Source organism: Bombyx mandarina, chromosome 03 (genome assembly GCF_030267445.1).
Source record: "Bombyx mandarina strain Sakado chromosome 03, ASM3026744v2".
Lineage (NCBI taxonomy): Eukaryota > Metazoa > Arthropoda > Insecta > Lepidoptera > Bombycidae > Bombyx > Bombyx mandarina.
The window spans coordinates 7,552,438-7,567,950 of record NC_143210.1 but is presented as its reverse complement, the minus strand read 5'-3'; the positions used below and the strand labels follow the sequence as shown (position 1 = coordinate 7,567,950).

The 15,513-nt window shown below is 34.3% G+C and overlaps 2 protein-coding genes across 3 annotated transcripts; both read right to left on the bottom strand.

Moving 5' to 3' along the window:
• Window positions 1-63: 63 nt before the first annotated feature.
• LOC114251845 (enoyl-[acyl-carrier-protein] reductase, mitochondrial) lies at window positions 64-2,745 on the bottom strand. Of its 2 annotated transcripts, none has more exons than XM_089740056.1 (2): window positions 2,345-2,745; window positions 64-1,066 (listed from the first exon to the last, which is right to left on the bottom strand). In XM_089740056.1, the coding sequence occupies exons 1-2, from the start codon at window positions 2,586-2,588 to the stop codon at window positions 219-221; spliced, it is 1,092 nt and encodes a 363-aa protein (XP_089596182.1). In that variant the 5' UTR covers window positions 2,589-2,745; the 3' UTR covers window positions 64-218. The 2 variants fall into 2 exon arrangements, with proteins under 2 accessions (XP_089596182.1, XP_089596181.1); XM_089740055.1 differs by lacking the exon at window positions 64-1,066 and adding an exon at window positions 1,242-2,184.
• Window positions 2,746-3,344: 599 nt separating this feature from the next.
• Window positions 3,345-12,258, bottom strand: LOC114251856 (uncharacterized). Its single transcript, XM_089738724.1, has 8 exons — window positions 12,131-12,258; window positions 10,243-10,323; window positions 7,288-7,473; window positions 6,315-6,431; window positions 5,781-5,925; window positions 5,419-5,563; window positions 5,246-5,324; window positions 3,345-3,583 (listed from the first exon to the last, which is right to left on the bottom strand). Exons 1-8 carry the CDS (start codon window positions 12,256-12,258, stop codon window positions 3,370-3,372), a joined length of 1,095 nt encoding a protein of 364 aa, XP_089594850.1. The 3' UTR covers window positions 3,345-3,369.
• Window positions 12,259-15,513: the final 3,255 nt, after the last annotated feature.

The following is a 15,513-nucleotide window of genomic DNA, read 5'->3' as shown; positions in this document are numbered from 1 at the left end:
TATCAAGTACCTATGTACAGGACCTACTATGATCTTTCATTTTAATTATATTCTTACTTGATTATTTAAAAAAAATTATCAATAGACAAAAATAAGGAAAAATATCTAAACAGAGATCTGAAGAACCAATGCGACGTAACTAATAAAATTGTGAATATCCACATAAATATTGGTGTTTAGCCAGTACTACATTTGTTTAATCTGAGCTGATTTGGGAATTACGGGAGCGTAAAGTCGAACACATAGTTGACGGTTGAAAATGCTTCGCAATGGCCTGTATTTCTAAATGCATGAACATAATTCTTTAGTTCGACTGGCACGTAAACTGGTGCCCTAAATTTTCCAGTTACCATCAGTCTTATAATGTCGTTCAGCATTATATCTTTTTCAACACAAGTAGCTTTGGCATCCCATTCGCACAAATGAAATTTATGGAAGGCAACATCACATCTCAAAAATTGTTTTACAATGGGCAAATTAAATGCATCACCATAATAAACAACTGTTCCATTTCTCTCAAGTAATTTGAGGATGACATTTTCATATCTGGCCCCTATGCAATTCAGGGCCAAAACGGGCCTAGACAGTGATGTGTTGAAATTGGTCAATTCTTCAGCTTCTTCTAAAGTGTAAACTGCAGTGGCTCCTATACTCAGCAAATAATCTTTGACAACTTTGTATTTATAATGATTAGCAACTATGTTAAATGTATTAATTCCCCAAGCTTTGCACAATTGCACAATGCATTGACCGCATGGACTGTTAGCAGCATTTTGAATAACAGTTTGACCTGGTTGTACATTTCTGAAGTCCTTGATCATTCTGTATGCCATACATGGGGCTATTGTTAGCATTGAGGCTTCAGGAAGAGGTATGTTTGGAGATATGATATGAACATCTCTTTCATGAAAAACACCATAATACCTCCATGTACCAAGTAATCTTGATGTAAGCACTACACGATCACCAGGTTCACATGCACATACATGGCTACCGATCTCAAGCACCTCACCCACACCTTCATCTCCCGGGATAGATGGTAAACTGGGCAGACAGTAATTTCTACCTGTAATGGTACACATAAATTTGTGAATATATTATAAGTACATATCACAAGTATTAAGGAAATTAAAAGCAGAAATTATGTATTCAATGAACAACATAAGTTATACAAAATGAAAAATAAGCAGTTATTTAATGAGCCTTGCAATGAGTGATTAATAAAGAGAAAAAAAGAACACTTCCACTATATAATCTTTTTTATTAAGAACATTTTATAATTACTATCTTAGTTAAATCTATAACATAAATTCAACTATGCTTAACAAGTCTTAGTGAAATCTAAAATATATTTACATCCTGTAAACCCTTTAACTGTAAGAGCATTTTGTAAAGCTTCCTGAAAATTTTCAAATTTAACCATTTGATGTACAGGACTTTTCAACTTGGCTTCACACATTAATGAAATAATTTCATTTATCATTTCATCTTTTTGTACTAGGTCAGCTTTTTCATTCCAAGCAGTCATCCAAAATCCAAAAAAGGAAAGATTTTTGAAAATAAATGCCGATGTCGGTATTGACACAGGATCTCGGGACATCCCTCCGTAAGTCACCATGCATCCGGAATGCTGTAGATGTCTTAACATTTCTAAAGAACTTTTTCCGCCCACACAATTTAAGGCTAGGGAAGGCTTGTCAATTTTCTTTTCCTTAAATATATTTGTTGATCTCAATTCTTCTTCAGTTAACACATAAGTTGCACCAAGACATTCTAAATACTTTTTCAGTTCATTTATTTCTGGCCTATTGCGAACAATGTTAATATTCTCTATTCCCCAAGCTTTACATATTTGAATGACATTTTGTCCACACGCACTATTAGCTCCATTTTGGATAACAACAAGGCCGTCTTTAACTGGTTTAAAGTCTGATAGCATTCTATAGGCAGTACATGGATTTACTGTTAGCGTAGCTGCTTCTACAGTACCTAGATTATCAGGAACAACTCTTAGAACATCTTTATTGAAAATTGCTATATCTCTCCAAGTGCCTTGAACTGGTTTAGTTACTATGACTTTGTTCCCAGGACATATTCTACTGACTTCTTTACCTACCTCTTCAACAATTCCAACTCCTTCATTTCCAGGCACACAAGGTAGATTTACTTTCACAGGATACTTTCCTATAATGAGACGAAATATTTAGAATGTAGACCTGTATTTAGGTAATAAGAAATACTGTAGTTAATAAAAGTACCTTTAAGTTACTTCTTCATCTCAAACAAGAATAAGATCGATATCACTGTAAAAAAACTAAATGTTTTATATGATTTAGTCATGTACCTTGTATTGTGTTTATGTCAGCTGGATTAACCGGAGCTGCCAGCATGCGCACCAACACTTCTTGGCTCCCCAGCGGTGGGACTTGGCATTCCCTGTACTTTACAACATGCAATGGATCGCCGAATTCGCTATACACCAGCTGTTTAGAAGTTAAATTGCGAACTGCCCCTTTTATGTTTACACAATTAGTTGCGTACGATTTAAAGGCAGAATATAATGTTTTAGAATAGGGAATCAATGCCATATTAATCCTTTTGAAAATTTATACTACTGATTTAATTCGCTTGACCGGCTTTTAAAAAATTGAAATTATGACTAAAATGACAAATGACATTGAATCAATTGAATGTACTATATAGGTCTATGATTGAATGTAATAGGATTGACAGCTATGTATTTTGACACTACTAGGGTTCACTACAGCGCTTGTAAAAAAAAGTTAGTAATTATCTAACTACGTACCTACTCAGGGAATACTGAAAAGTTCAGGAAACAAAATATGTAATGAAAACAGCTTTTTGGACTTTTTAGCTGAACCACAAGAGGCGAAGTCGTGGAATTGTTTTATTTTGTTAATTAAGCATCGCTACACTAAACAAAAACGGCTTTTAAAAATTTACACTAGGATTCATAATTTGATATTTATCACAAATAACTCATCATTACTTGAATAAATTCTGGTGTAGTCTTTTTTGTTACTGAACAACGTCTTCTTTGATAATATGCGTAATATCTGTGATGAAAATTTGACGTTGACTGCATACATAAATACATACACTGTCGATTAGTCGACGATATGACACGCATGTCCTGGTATTGAAATGTCGGCATGTGTGTATATCAATATTTCTTTTATATTTGCCCTTTTAGTAAATAGAAATAGAATCACTATTTTATTGTCATATACTCATGAATGAGACTATTCATTTTAAAAAATTAACTCAAAACTGGACCTATTAGGGTATTAAAAGTTTTCCAAAATATCTAATGTTAAAACTAGTTTTTTGTTAAATATTTAATTTTATTCAAGTTCTCAGGAATTTTGCGACCCTGGCATCTAGATCTTTTCTAGCAAGTGGTGCTGTTGCTTTTGGAGGAGCACTGGCCTCGGGAGATGGAATCTTCATTTTAGGAAGACGAAGTTTCCTTGCCCGCGTCAATTGCCATGTCGCACTTGTGTTACGCATCCCGCTAATGCTCTTCTCTTCATCCACCAGAGCCAGATTAGGACGAGGAACACTAAAGCGAAAGATTATTAAATTTATCTATTCTTAGCATCACTTCTCCCTATCTTCTTTAATCGACTCTCAACAACAACTTGAAAGTTTTATTGTGCAATCCACATAAAGTATTGATTCCAGACGTGTTTGCTTTATTCGTAAATAACACTACTTTTACGGCTTAATCTCACGTTCATTATATTAATTTTATTATTTTCGACTTTTCTAAGAGCTAAAGCGTCATTCGTTTGAATATTGTGCTTACTACCCTCAAAGTTTCAGGACATTTACGTTTTATTCCACACAGAAAGAACTAAAAGTATACCGAGATCAGGCAGCTTATTTGACTTGAGTTGTCATTTTCACATTAAAAATAAAGTGTTAGCGCCAACCATCTTCTCTGAAGTAAGGGTATATTTTTATTTATTTCAATGGCCTCGTGCACCGTGTTGATGTTGATATTGGTTGATATTGACGACTTCTTTGCCAAAAAGTATTTCGACTTTGTCAAATCTTTTAAAATGGTTAGCACCCCTGTCTAGATTATAATACACTAGCGGCCCACTCCGGGTCCGCTCCGGTGTTTTACAAAAATTTCAACGATATTTGACGTTGTTTTATTTTTTTAAATAAAAGAACATTTATTGTGTCATAACTATAATAGTTTGACATGTGTTGTCGCGACACTTTATATATATTGCATACTTGTGCGCTCGAATATTCTTTACATCCGCAATGTGCTTCCCAACTATAACCGTGAAATACTGTTAATACCTACTAAACTATGTTCGTTACTTGAATTTTAAAAAACTCTAATAAGGTGAGAGGATCTAATAAGATTATAGTTGATGTCAAGGTTTGAAAATTAAAAGATACGATGTGCGAACTTGGTTTTCTCTAGCTACTGTATTCCTATCAGCTGTATAAAGAAGTAATAAACTCAGAATACATTCAAAACTTATTCCCTTGTTCCCCATTATTGTGTGAGCTTCTTCGGGTTGCAGCCGCCCAACAACAATATTGGAAGCAGTTTTACGTTCCGAAATGCGAGAATTTGTGGATTAGCTTAAAATTCTACGTAGTCCTTAAAACTTGATGTTCAATGGAGATAAAAATAAATCTCCAAATTGTTTAATAATTGTAACCTACGTATGTATGTTAATTATTTTAGTGCACTTCAATTGTTTCTTTTAAATTCATTGATAGCAAGAGTATAATTGAAATCATTTGAAAAACATAATTTTAAATAATTGGTTGACTGTGTTAAATCGCATCACGTGCCAAACAAAACTAAGCCTGAAAATAATATGTATATGAAAGGCTGTGATACATATCTAAATTCGAACTTTTAAAAAAAACAAATTAAAACATTCACAAATAATGCTATTCAAATTACATTTCTTCGCGCATGAATTCAATATTAACCACTGAGACGTCAATATTTATGTATTAAATTTTCTCTTTTGTTATATTAACTGCATTTCGAAAGAAAAAAACCTACTGTTTCTAAAATATATGATTGAGTATTCAATAAGTTCAACAATATATACTAAACAAAACGGATTGATCGTAATCTATCCGGTAGTTTTTGAACGATACGCACAGAACGGCAGACATGTGTGTAGGTACAGTCTTTTGAATTTAGCGACCTATTCACAAAATTAAAGATGTATGTACTCACTAAGCCATATTAATTGAAGATCTTAATCTGGCTGGAGCTATAATTGTGGGTATCTCATTTGCTGTGTTTCTTTTGAGACCTTGAACACCATAAGAAACAAAATTAATTATTAGGAGTTGTTTAAAATTAAATACGAAGTAACTATTAACGAGATATTAATTTAATTTGATTACCAGAATTCTTAATGCTTGTTATAGAACTTCTGTCTCTCCATTTTTGTGAACACACAGGGCAAATGGCTTTACGAATAGACCACCGTAGTAATTCTTCTCGCTTCAAGATATTACTTTGCTGGCCAACCGGCATTTTTAATTGTACCTAATCATAATTTAGTCTCAATTAAGATTGCTTTGCATGTTTTCTTCTTATAGGTTAAATTTTCTTAAAATCAATCAATAAATCATAATGTACAAAATCTTTTTTTAAATGCATTCCTTTATCTTTAGAAATTCGGTAAGTACCTAATTTTGCAAAAATTTCCAATAGAATCGGCATCATTTTATAAAAGATGCAACAAATTTAAATTATACTTAACTGGCTGGGTAGTGTTGGCTGTGAAAGCTAAGATGGACGGTATGTCCATATCACGACGTGTTGAGACACGAGAGAAACGAGACCGGGAGATACTGCGATCTGTTGTGCGCATACTGATACCATGGATGCAGCCCTCATTTCGTTGACTAAAAAATTTCTTTTATTAAATCATTAATGTTGTACCTAACGTTCCTAACGTATGTATATAGGTAGGATATTGCACCTCTGTGATAAGTATAAAATAAATAAAAAATTGCTGGTTTGTTTTTTTACACGATTTAATTTCTTCAGCGTGGATATTCTTCGTGAAATTGTTTGATATCTGTGTTATTTATTCAGAAACATTTCTATTCAGTCAAGAATAAGACTAAGGCAAAGTACCATCGTTATGACACTAAATTCATCACTACGAATAACTCAACTATTAGGTCTCAGATTATTCTCAAATGGGAATTTCATGGATTTTCTTATTCTTATACTATATTATGTGCTGTAATTGATTCCATAAAATCCACATAATTTCAAATTTACTTACTCATCTGTTAGGTCATCTTTAAGGTCAAGAGTCTTGTCTTGTGCTTCGACGTCTTGTACTTTCCTAGCACGAACCATGTTCAAAAGTAATGTCTCTTGCCCGCCTAAGTCCCGTGACCTTTCGTTAACAAATTTGGTAGTCGTTTAGTCACTAATGGACCGAAAGTCTCATGAATTTTTTAATGAAGAGGTATGTTGCAAGACTAGACTGACAGGTTTTTTTTTAAACCTAATCCATAATAGCGTTGAGAGGTTGTATCAGCGTTACCCTAGCGGGTGAGTTCTCGGGGCTCAAACCAGGTGTTGCTAACACTGGCCCTAGCAAGAGCAGTGCTTCGCAGAATCTACCGCCGGATCGGAAGCGACCCACTGAGAAGATCCGGCTAGAAACTCAGTGGGCTGTGTCTGTGGGTTAATTTACTCGCCGAGCCTTTCGTGGCAAGCGACGGGTTCGGCGATGACGGTGACGGTTACTTGAGGTATTTAAAAACACCGTTAATGAATCGGGAGGTCCGTAATGAGGTGTTTAGGGCGACTTCGACTGTTTACCATTCGGTCCACAGGATCGGGTATGTAATTTCCGGCGGCCACGACAAGAGGGTTTCACAGTTCAATTTAGGTTTCCAGGTTTTAAATTAGTGCGGGCCGCGTGAGGGAACACTACACTTGCATAGGTCATGACGGGGCGTATGCAAGTTTTATAGAGTGTCACCTTATTACAAAGGGATAATTTACTTCGCTTGCAAATCATCGGATAGATGACTCACAGGATTCTGACTGTTCCGTGAGGGCAATGCATAGAATACAGGTAGGTATTGAAAATTATTTTCAGTAGTTTTTTTTAAACGAACCATAGATAAAAATAGATACTGAAATAATAGCTGCCTTATCATTAATGAATTTAATTGTAAAAGCAATAGTTTAATCTATTTCAGATACTTTATACTTTTACTACAGCCTGAGGCTAGACTTACTGATGCTGTACGCTTCCTCGGATGCTGTTGTACAAGTCGCTTTGTTGGGACAGCAACGATATCATGCGCGAAGAAAATGTAATGGATGCTGACGGTGAACTTTCACAGTCTGATGTAATTCTGTTTAGGATGTTGTACGGAGATGAATCGGTTAAAAAGGAGATGCGATGAGGTTCTTCTTTCGGACTGTCAGGAAAAAATTTAATATTTAAAATTAATTTTAGTTATCAATGTACATATGTACCTACATACGTAGAATAAACTAAATAAACTCTCTTAGATTTTAAAGATTAAAGTATGAGCATCAATCACTCGACATTGCAATGTATTGCCTCAGAACACATTTTCACTTCAGCAGACAATTGACAAAAACTTTAAGCTAAGATATTGTGATTATTACACTAATATTTTAATTGCTGTTGAAAATAAGACTAGCAATCAAATCTGTGATAATAATAATATGTTAAAATTATGATTTTCATTATCTAATTTGAAAGTTCTTGATCTGCATCAGTTGTTTTGGGTATTGTAGCGAATGTAGCATAAGATTTTTTTGCGAAATTATTCTAGTATTAACGTACCAGCCACAGTACCCACATAACTACATCACGATCGGTTTCAAGATACTTTTGGAACTTTGCATAAAATGATCGAATATAATCGCTTCCTTCTCGGGATTCCGAAGCGCTTTAACATGTCATCCTCAAACGAGGTTCGATGAGTCCTTAACGGCAGATGGCGATTTGTCCATCGTCATAGCATTGTTGATATCATTTAGATAATAATATACCGTTGGCTACTATGGTCTAAGGTACTATCTACCTTTTTTGTATGTAACTAGCTGACTCGGCAGACTTCGTAGTGCCTCAATCGATAAATAAAGGACCTAAACTTTTGTATAAAATAAACTTAAAACAAACAAAAGGAATCCGTCCGACGGGCGACACATCAAACGAAAAACAAAATTGTTATTTTCATTTAATTCCGAGCATTTTCATATTTATCTACCTTTTAAACTTTCTCTGGACTTCCACAAATAATTCAAGACCAAAATTAGCCAAATCGGTCCAGCTGTTCTCGAGTTTTAGCGAGACTAACGAACAGCAATTCATTTTTATGTATATGTATATACCTAGATACCTAGATTAATGCGTAGAGAAGTTAAACATTGCTTTCTACAAAGGTAGTTGTTAGTTATTTGTTAAAATATTAAATAGTGGTATAATCTAAAAAAAATCTATTATTTATATGTAATGGTATATGTAATGTTATATGTGATGGTGGTAGGGACGTGTTGTGAGCCTGCTCGGATAGGTACCGCCATCCCGCCTATTTCTTACGCGAAGCAATGATTCGTTGCGGTTTGAAGACTGAAGGTATTCGGTATACCACAGAATTGCGACTTTGAACTTACGTTTCATTCAGGTTGGTGGCATTTTTAATGTTGAGTTCTATAGGTCACTGTCACCCCTTAATACCAGGAGGGTCGTGATATCGATCACCCATTTAAAGAATTAAAAAAGTACCTACAAAATGTAAGTATAATTTATGATATTATACCTTTTTATAAAGTGCCACTGACAGAAAAGCAATATAATAAAGATCAAATTGTTTATTTTATAGATTAACAAGGAAATTCTCATTCAAGTTATTGTTCCGGTATTTTACGACAGGCAACGACATTAAGGATCGCAATCAACAATAGTTGATGCTGTCTTATGTTGCATTGACTTTTTCACTAATGACATGACTCACGGATATGACTCACTATGTTTTATTCTGAGTAATATTTGATTCGTTCTAGAGTGTGTCCACTACATAACGTGTATTGTTACGCACCTATTATGTACGCGGCTTTAAAAAATCCTATTTTGTTACGCTGATCGTTGTGTATTTTTTTAATAACTAGATGCGTGGTTGATACACACGCTCGTAGTCCTCTTGATTTTCATTATTTACCGGAACGACATTTTGTACATACTGATAAATATTGCACATCGAACTTTAAAGAGAAGCAATCGGCTAATTTTTGGTCGGAATTAGCTGATTGTTTATCTCCTAGCGTCGATGTGCAATATTTATCGTCGGGTATTGTAAATGCAACCATCATCTGTGAGATTTGTGATCACGGTTGCTCGTAGACATTGACAATGCCAGGGGCACAGACAAGTAGCAAAACAGTATGAGTGGGCGCAAGTTGATTTATAGTAAACCTTGCAGCTTATCACTACGCAACACCAATTGGAGCTTGAATTTAGTTGTTGTTACAATTAAATAATACACGATTAAAAATAATAATATTCCTTAAAGCAATCAATTAGACTTACAAAGACATGGGTGTCTTCAAATGTATTTTTGTTGGAAAGTCAGGCAGCATGGATAATGTGTCTTAAGCATGTTTGAAATCTTAGTTACTTGATTTACATTGAAAGTACTTATCAAGGCTCTCACCTTTACATTTGTGTGCTATTTTCATTTTTATTGCTGAAGTTAGGTTAGGTATAGTGTATCTGCAGGGTAATTCTGTAGCCTAATGAATTGTTCAACAGATATTTATATTTTGTCTGTATCTAACTACGCACCTACAAAACCGCTTACTTCCTGCTCATGACGGAATGTTACTTTAAAATAAGTATATTTAATTTGTTGTTAATTTTATTGAAAACAGCAATCGCTTTGTATTTTATTAAATTTACCTACTAATTAATAAATGGAAAGCTACATTTTTCCTTGACAGAGATAAATTTAAATAGCATCGTAAGTTGCCTGCAAAAGCCTAATGAAATGTATTTTATAACAATAGATTGTATTGATATCACTCATTTTGTATGAAATTACAGGTTTATGGTTAACTATAGGAGCGCTTTGAGTCTTTTTTTTTTAAAAATATGGACATTATCGTACAGTAATAACACCAATCAATAGTTTAAGATAAATGTATACACAGTAACTCACAGTGAAACACGCCTTGCAGAGTAAAGGCTTGAGTAACGACCTTTCCAATCTCCATCTTTCCTCCACGAGGTTTCAACTTTCCTATGAACACAACGTTTTACGATCTTAGCAAAATTATGTTACGCGCCCATGAATGTGTGTTTATAGGATTCTTATTGTTTGTTTAGCCCACTGAGCTTCTCGCCGGATCTTCTCAGTGGGTCGCGTTTCCGATCCGGTGGTAGATTCTGCTAAGCACTGCTCTTGCTAGGGTCAGTGTTAGCGACTCTCCGGTTGAGCCCCGTGAGCTCACCTACAAACGTTAGGGTAAAGCTGAAATAGCCTCTCAAGGCTATCAGCATAGGTAGGAAAAAAAAAAACTTGTATATTCATTCATGATTCGCTTTGGAATAGAGATCAATAGACATATTAAAAGATTAGTGTGTCTGAGCGAAAAATCCTTTTCAATTTCATGTTTAAACTCGAATTTTAAATAATCCAAAAAATACATATTTAAAAACAGCCCAGGCTACATGGATATACATATATTAGATGAATGTTTATTAAAAATTTATTAAACTAGGTATTGGAGTGTCCGTAAGATTATCGGAAAGATGTCTGGTGTACTCGTACTGTGAGATCCAGCTAGTTCGGTTCAATATCCTCTGACAGGTAGGTACTATTTTTTGTAAGTGCACAGACAAACGCACACATAACGTGTTCATGAAGACTTCTTCTTTGCGTAATAAAGTAATTTATAATTTGGATATAGGTACGCCAATCGAATATCCTGCTTATCTCTGCTGCGAATCAGTTGTACGTTTTGGATTGAAACTCTACTTCGAATCAATCTCTGGACTCGACTGAAGATTTTATCAAAAAAGATGCTATCGTACGAAAAATATGTTGTAGAACTCATATCCGTTTAGTTACTGACAATTTTTTTTAGGCACTATTTAAAGTATTTTAACAAACAAAACGATATCTCGAGTAAAGAACGAAAAAGAAATCGACAATGGACTCGTCGTCATAAACTTTTAGTCATCCATCAAGTACTTGGTCTGCTAATTTCAAGGCCTTTAAAGTAGTAAACCACAATCAACGACAATTTCAATGTTAAAACTATTTAATTTTATTGATAAACGCAGAAGGGATAAAAGGACGTATGAAGTTTTTTGCTAGTAATAAATAACACTTGATGAGGTGACGAGAAACTCGTAAATGCGGAATGGATAATAAAGTTTCGAAAGGTTATTTTCTGGGGATTCATTTAAAAAAATGCAGTGTGCGTATTTTTATGCTGCACACGGGCAGATGAGCTCATAGCTCATCGGGTAGTAAGCTACTGAAGTTCATATACAATAAATATACACGTAATTGGCACCACCCTAGTTGAGACATGTGTCTCATTGTGTACCTTTCAAACTGCATCTGAAATATGTTTTGCAGCGCTATTATTCAGGATGATGGAAATGGTATAACATGCTTCAGCCTTGCCACCACGACATCTACATATCTTCTACGATTGCCTACTGATATTTATAATTTATATGTATTGTACACTATACGTTTTTCTAAGTCCACACCAAAATAAAATATGATGAGAAGAAAGGATGAGAAGTGAACCCTCACTTACCTTTTTTTAATTTTTTTTGTTGTTTAGATGGCTGGACGAGCTCACAGCCCACCTGGTATTAAGTGGTTACTGGAGCCCATAGACATCTTCAACGTAAATGCGCCACCCACCTTGAGATATAAGTTCTAAGATCTCAAGTATAGTTACAACGGCTGCCCCACCCTTCGAACCGAAACGCATTACTGCTTCACGGCGGAAATAGGCGGGGTGGTGGTACCTACCCGTGCGGAATCCCAAGAGGTCCTACCACCAGTGATACCTATTCAAAGATACTGTATACGAATGGGAATCAGACCCGGATCTCGTTTTTGGTAGTCAAGTTTATCACCACCGTCCGTCCCAACGAGGCAATCAAAATGTATCAGATCACATGTTACCAATTGTACTGTACTGATGTTCATTCTAACTTATCCCAAGAACCATGATTGGGTAGTGAAACAAAATTATTTTTCTATTTCTTTGTGTTCACTATTATAAGATACAAATACTGAGCCTTAAAATGATGAAATCAAAACTACATACCGATTTTATTTATTTGTATTGCAGGTATATATATTTGTGTAATATTAATTGTGCAATAAAGCAACTTTCGAAATTCCAGTTGCCTCAGAATATTGCGTAAATATATTCAAAGTATTAAGATTTAAAAAACTTATACAACTAAAGAGCATAAAGGATAAATAAGTGCTTGCAAACTTTCAAACAATAGGAATGAAATAACGGGGAAATTTATTGCAACGATAATAAATACGGATACGTTAATCATAATAACATGAATCTTATGTACATATTTGTTTGTACCAACAATTTAAAAACAGTAAAGAAAGCAGTCATTAGTAATATTGAAATCAGAGAATAATTGTATACGTTACGAACAGACAAACATTCACTTCTATTAATTACTTCGAATTAAGAAACAGGTATCAAATATGTAAACAAGTGTGTTAAATTAGAATTAGTTCACTCACTGCATTAGGTTCTCATAAAACACGTTTTATCAAAAATGTTACAATATTAACTACTACGACATTATAAGCGTTTTCGCTAACAACGATGTCATTGACATTTGATTTAAAATTGTCACAATCATTGAAAATACATTTGTCTAGTTTGCACGAACATCAAATGCAAATAAAAAGTTTTATTCAAGAAATTAAATCGTTGTATCCCAGTAAATGTACCGTTATCTACGCTCGTATTATTAATTTATTACACATTTTTAAGCTTACAATTTTAGATTTAATAATAGGTTGGGGAAAAGTCTTTAGGCATTATAGTATGTATTAGAGAACTTATAATAAAATCTCTTTGGCTATACTATTTGTATCTGGCTGGTTTTGGTATCATTAAAAGTTTAAATTTTAAAGAAGATTATTATTTTTACAGATTTTTATTTATTTTTTTGTACTGTCAAGATGAGTGAATTTAATGAAGAAATTCGATACATTTTAAAAATTTACCACAAAAAAAGGTAAAAATGCAACGCAAGCCGCGAAAAAACGTTGCGATGTTTATGGACCTAGTGGACTGTCTGTGAGTGTAGCAGAAATTCGGTTTAAGCGTTTTCAATCCGGAAAATTTGATGTAAAAGATGCACGTCGCTCTGATCGCTCTATTACGAATAAAATGGATGCCATTTTTTAAAAAGTGGAGCAAGATCGGCATATCAGTAGTTACGACGTAGCTGAAGAAATGGGAATTGACTACAAAACAGTATTGACGCATTTGAAAAAAACTGGGTACACAAAAATGCTCGATATTTGGGTACCTCACGAGCTCACTGAAAGAAACCTAATGAGCTGTGTGCTTATTTGTGATTCTTTATTACGACGTAATGAAACCGAACCATTTTTGAAGAAGCTGATAACTGGTGATGAAAAGTGGATCACGTACGACAGGAACGTGCGAAAAAGGTTGAGGTCAAAGGCCGGTCAGACTTCACAGACTGTGGCGAAACCCGGATTAACTCGTAACAAGGTGATCCTGTGTGTGTGGTGGGATTGGAAGCGCATTATTCATTATGAGCTGTTACCACCAGGCAGGACCTTCGATTCGGAATTCTACTGCAAACAACTGATGAAGCAAGAAGTTGAGAGAAAGCGGCCGGGATTAATTAACAGAAGGCGTGTGGTTTTTCATCATGATAACGCTCGACCTCACACATCTTTAGCCACTCAGCAAAAATTAAGAGAGCTTGACTGGGAGGTGTTAATGCATCCGCCGTATAATCCTGACCTTGCACCTTCAGATTTCCTGTTTCGGTCTCTTCAGAATTTTTTAGGCAGTGTCAGGTTAACATCACGAGAGGACTGCCAAAATTAATTGTCGCGGTATTTTGATCAGATGCCCCAAAATTTCTATAGCAATGGGATCATGTCCCTACCTACAAGATGATAAAAGTTATCGAACAAAATGGTACCTACATACTTTAGTTAAATGTAAATAATCTATATTAAAAAATGTTGTGAATTTTCTTAAAAAATGCGAAGACGCTTTTTCCCCAACCTATTATGACAAAAACTAACCACATTTGAGGATCGCGTATTAACATATATATATTTTTTTAAAGTAAATGTTAGATAGTAAAGATATACACAAAACATGTTTAATTTTATAGTTTTTACAAAATACACGTTATTTAGTGTGAATAAGATATAGGCAGTAATACATATTTACCGCGGTTTTTGCGACTCGTAGAAATAATTAAAACTACTTTTATGTTCTAATCTCGTCTTTTTTATCGTCATTATAATATTATTTCCGACGCTTTGGATACTTTACAGTGTTCGTGACATCATCCTCGAAAGTAATTTTAATAATAATTGTGATTACGATATTCTGTCACTCGCAAGGTCCTTGTAATTCTCAAAATGGCAGTAACCGACTAGGTTGCAGGCCTCAAGCTCGAACTACAAAACTTACATAAATCAGCTTTTTATGTCGTAAAAAAGTGTCAAACTGATACCTACTAAAGGTCCTTGTTGGTTCAAAGCCAAATGGTATCTGATTTTGAAACTATAAATAGATACACTAGAGTTGGTGCTTGTGGGGCTAGTTTCACAAGTCATAAAGGTACTTTCTATGCAAATAAGATGATTTCTCAGATTTTTATTTTATCGGTGGTTTAAAATTTTTAATCCTGTTGTTAATTTAACACTATTCATTCAAAAGCATAAACTATTTTTCATACAATAATTCAATTTATAAGTAGTCTACTTACAATAGGAAACATATACATACATGCTTCGTTTTAAATACAAAAACCCGATTACCTTGAAAGCTCTTGAATATTGACCTATAATAAGCAATACTTGATATTTGTTTAGTTCCGTTCGTGTACTTTGTAATTTTCACAACATTTATGTTATTATTAGGAGCTCATGCTGTGTTTAATGCATTAAGTATACGAAATATGTTAAACATTCGCACATGTTATAACACATTGACTAAAACTGCCGTTACATCTATTATTTTATATAAAACAGTTTACTATACCAGCGATTGAAGCTTTAAATCATATTGTAAAATGTCGTGAGAGCGTCGTATCGGTTATTGTGTTTGAACATAATACTGGAGGTTTTTTTTCCATATTGAAGCACAATGCATTTCAAAGGAGTAAATAATCAAACTTATAATATTGTAGGTATATAATTTGA

Excerpts from the sequence above, each read along its gene's own strand:
- LOC114251845 (XM_089740055.1), bottom strand. The coding sequence starts at position 2,588 with ATGGCATTGATTCCCTATTCTAAAACATTATATTCTGCCTTTAAATCG. Across the intron at positions 2,185-2,344 it reads TGACATAAACACAATACAAG|GAAAGTATCCTGTGAAAGTA; the intron begins GTACATGACTAA and ends GTCTCATTATAG.
- LOC114251856 (XM_089738724.1), bottom strand. The coding sequence starts at position 12,258 with ATGAACATCAGTACAGTACAATTGGTAACATGTGATCTGATACATTTT. Across the intron at positions 5,564-5,780 it reads CAGCCAACACTACCCAGCCA|GTACAATTAAAAATGCCGGT; the intron begins GTTAAGTATAAT and ends AATTATGATTAG. Across the intron at positions 3,584-5,245 it reads TCTTCAATTAATATGGCTTA|TGTTCCTCGTCCTAATCTGG; the intron begins GTGAGTACATAC and ends CTTTCGCTTTAG.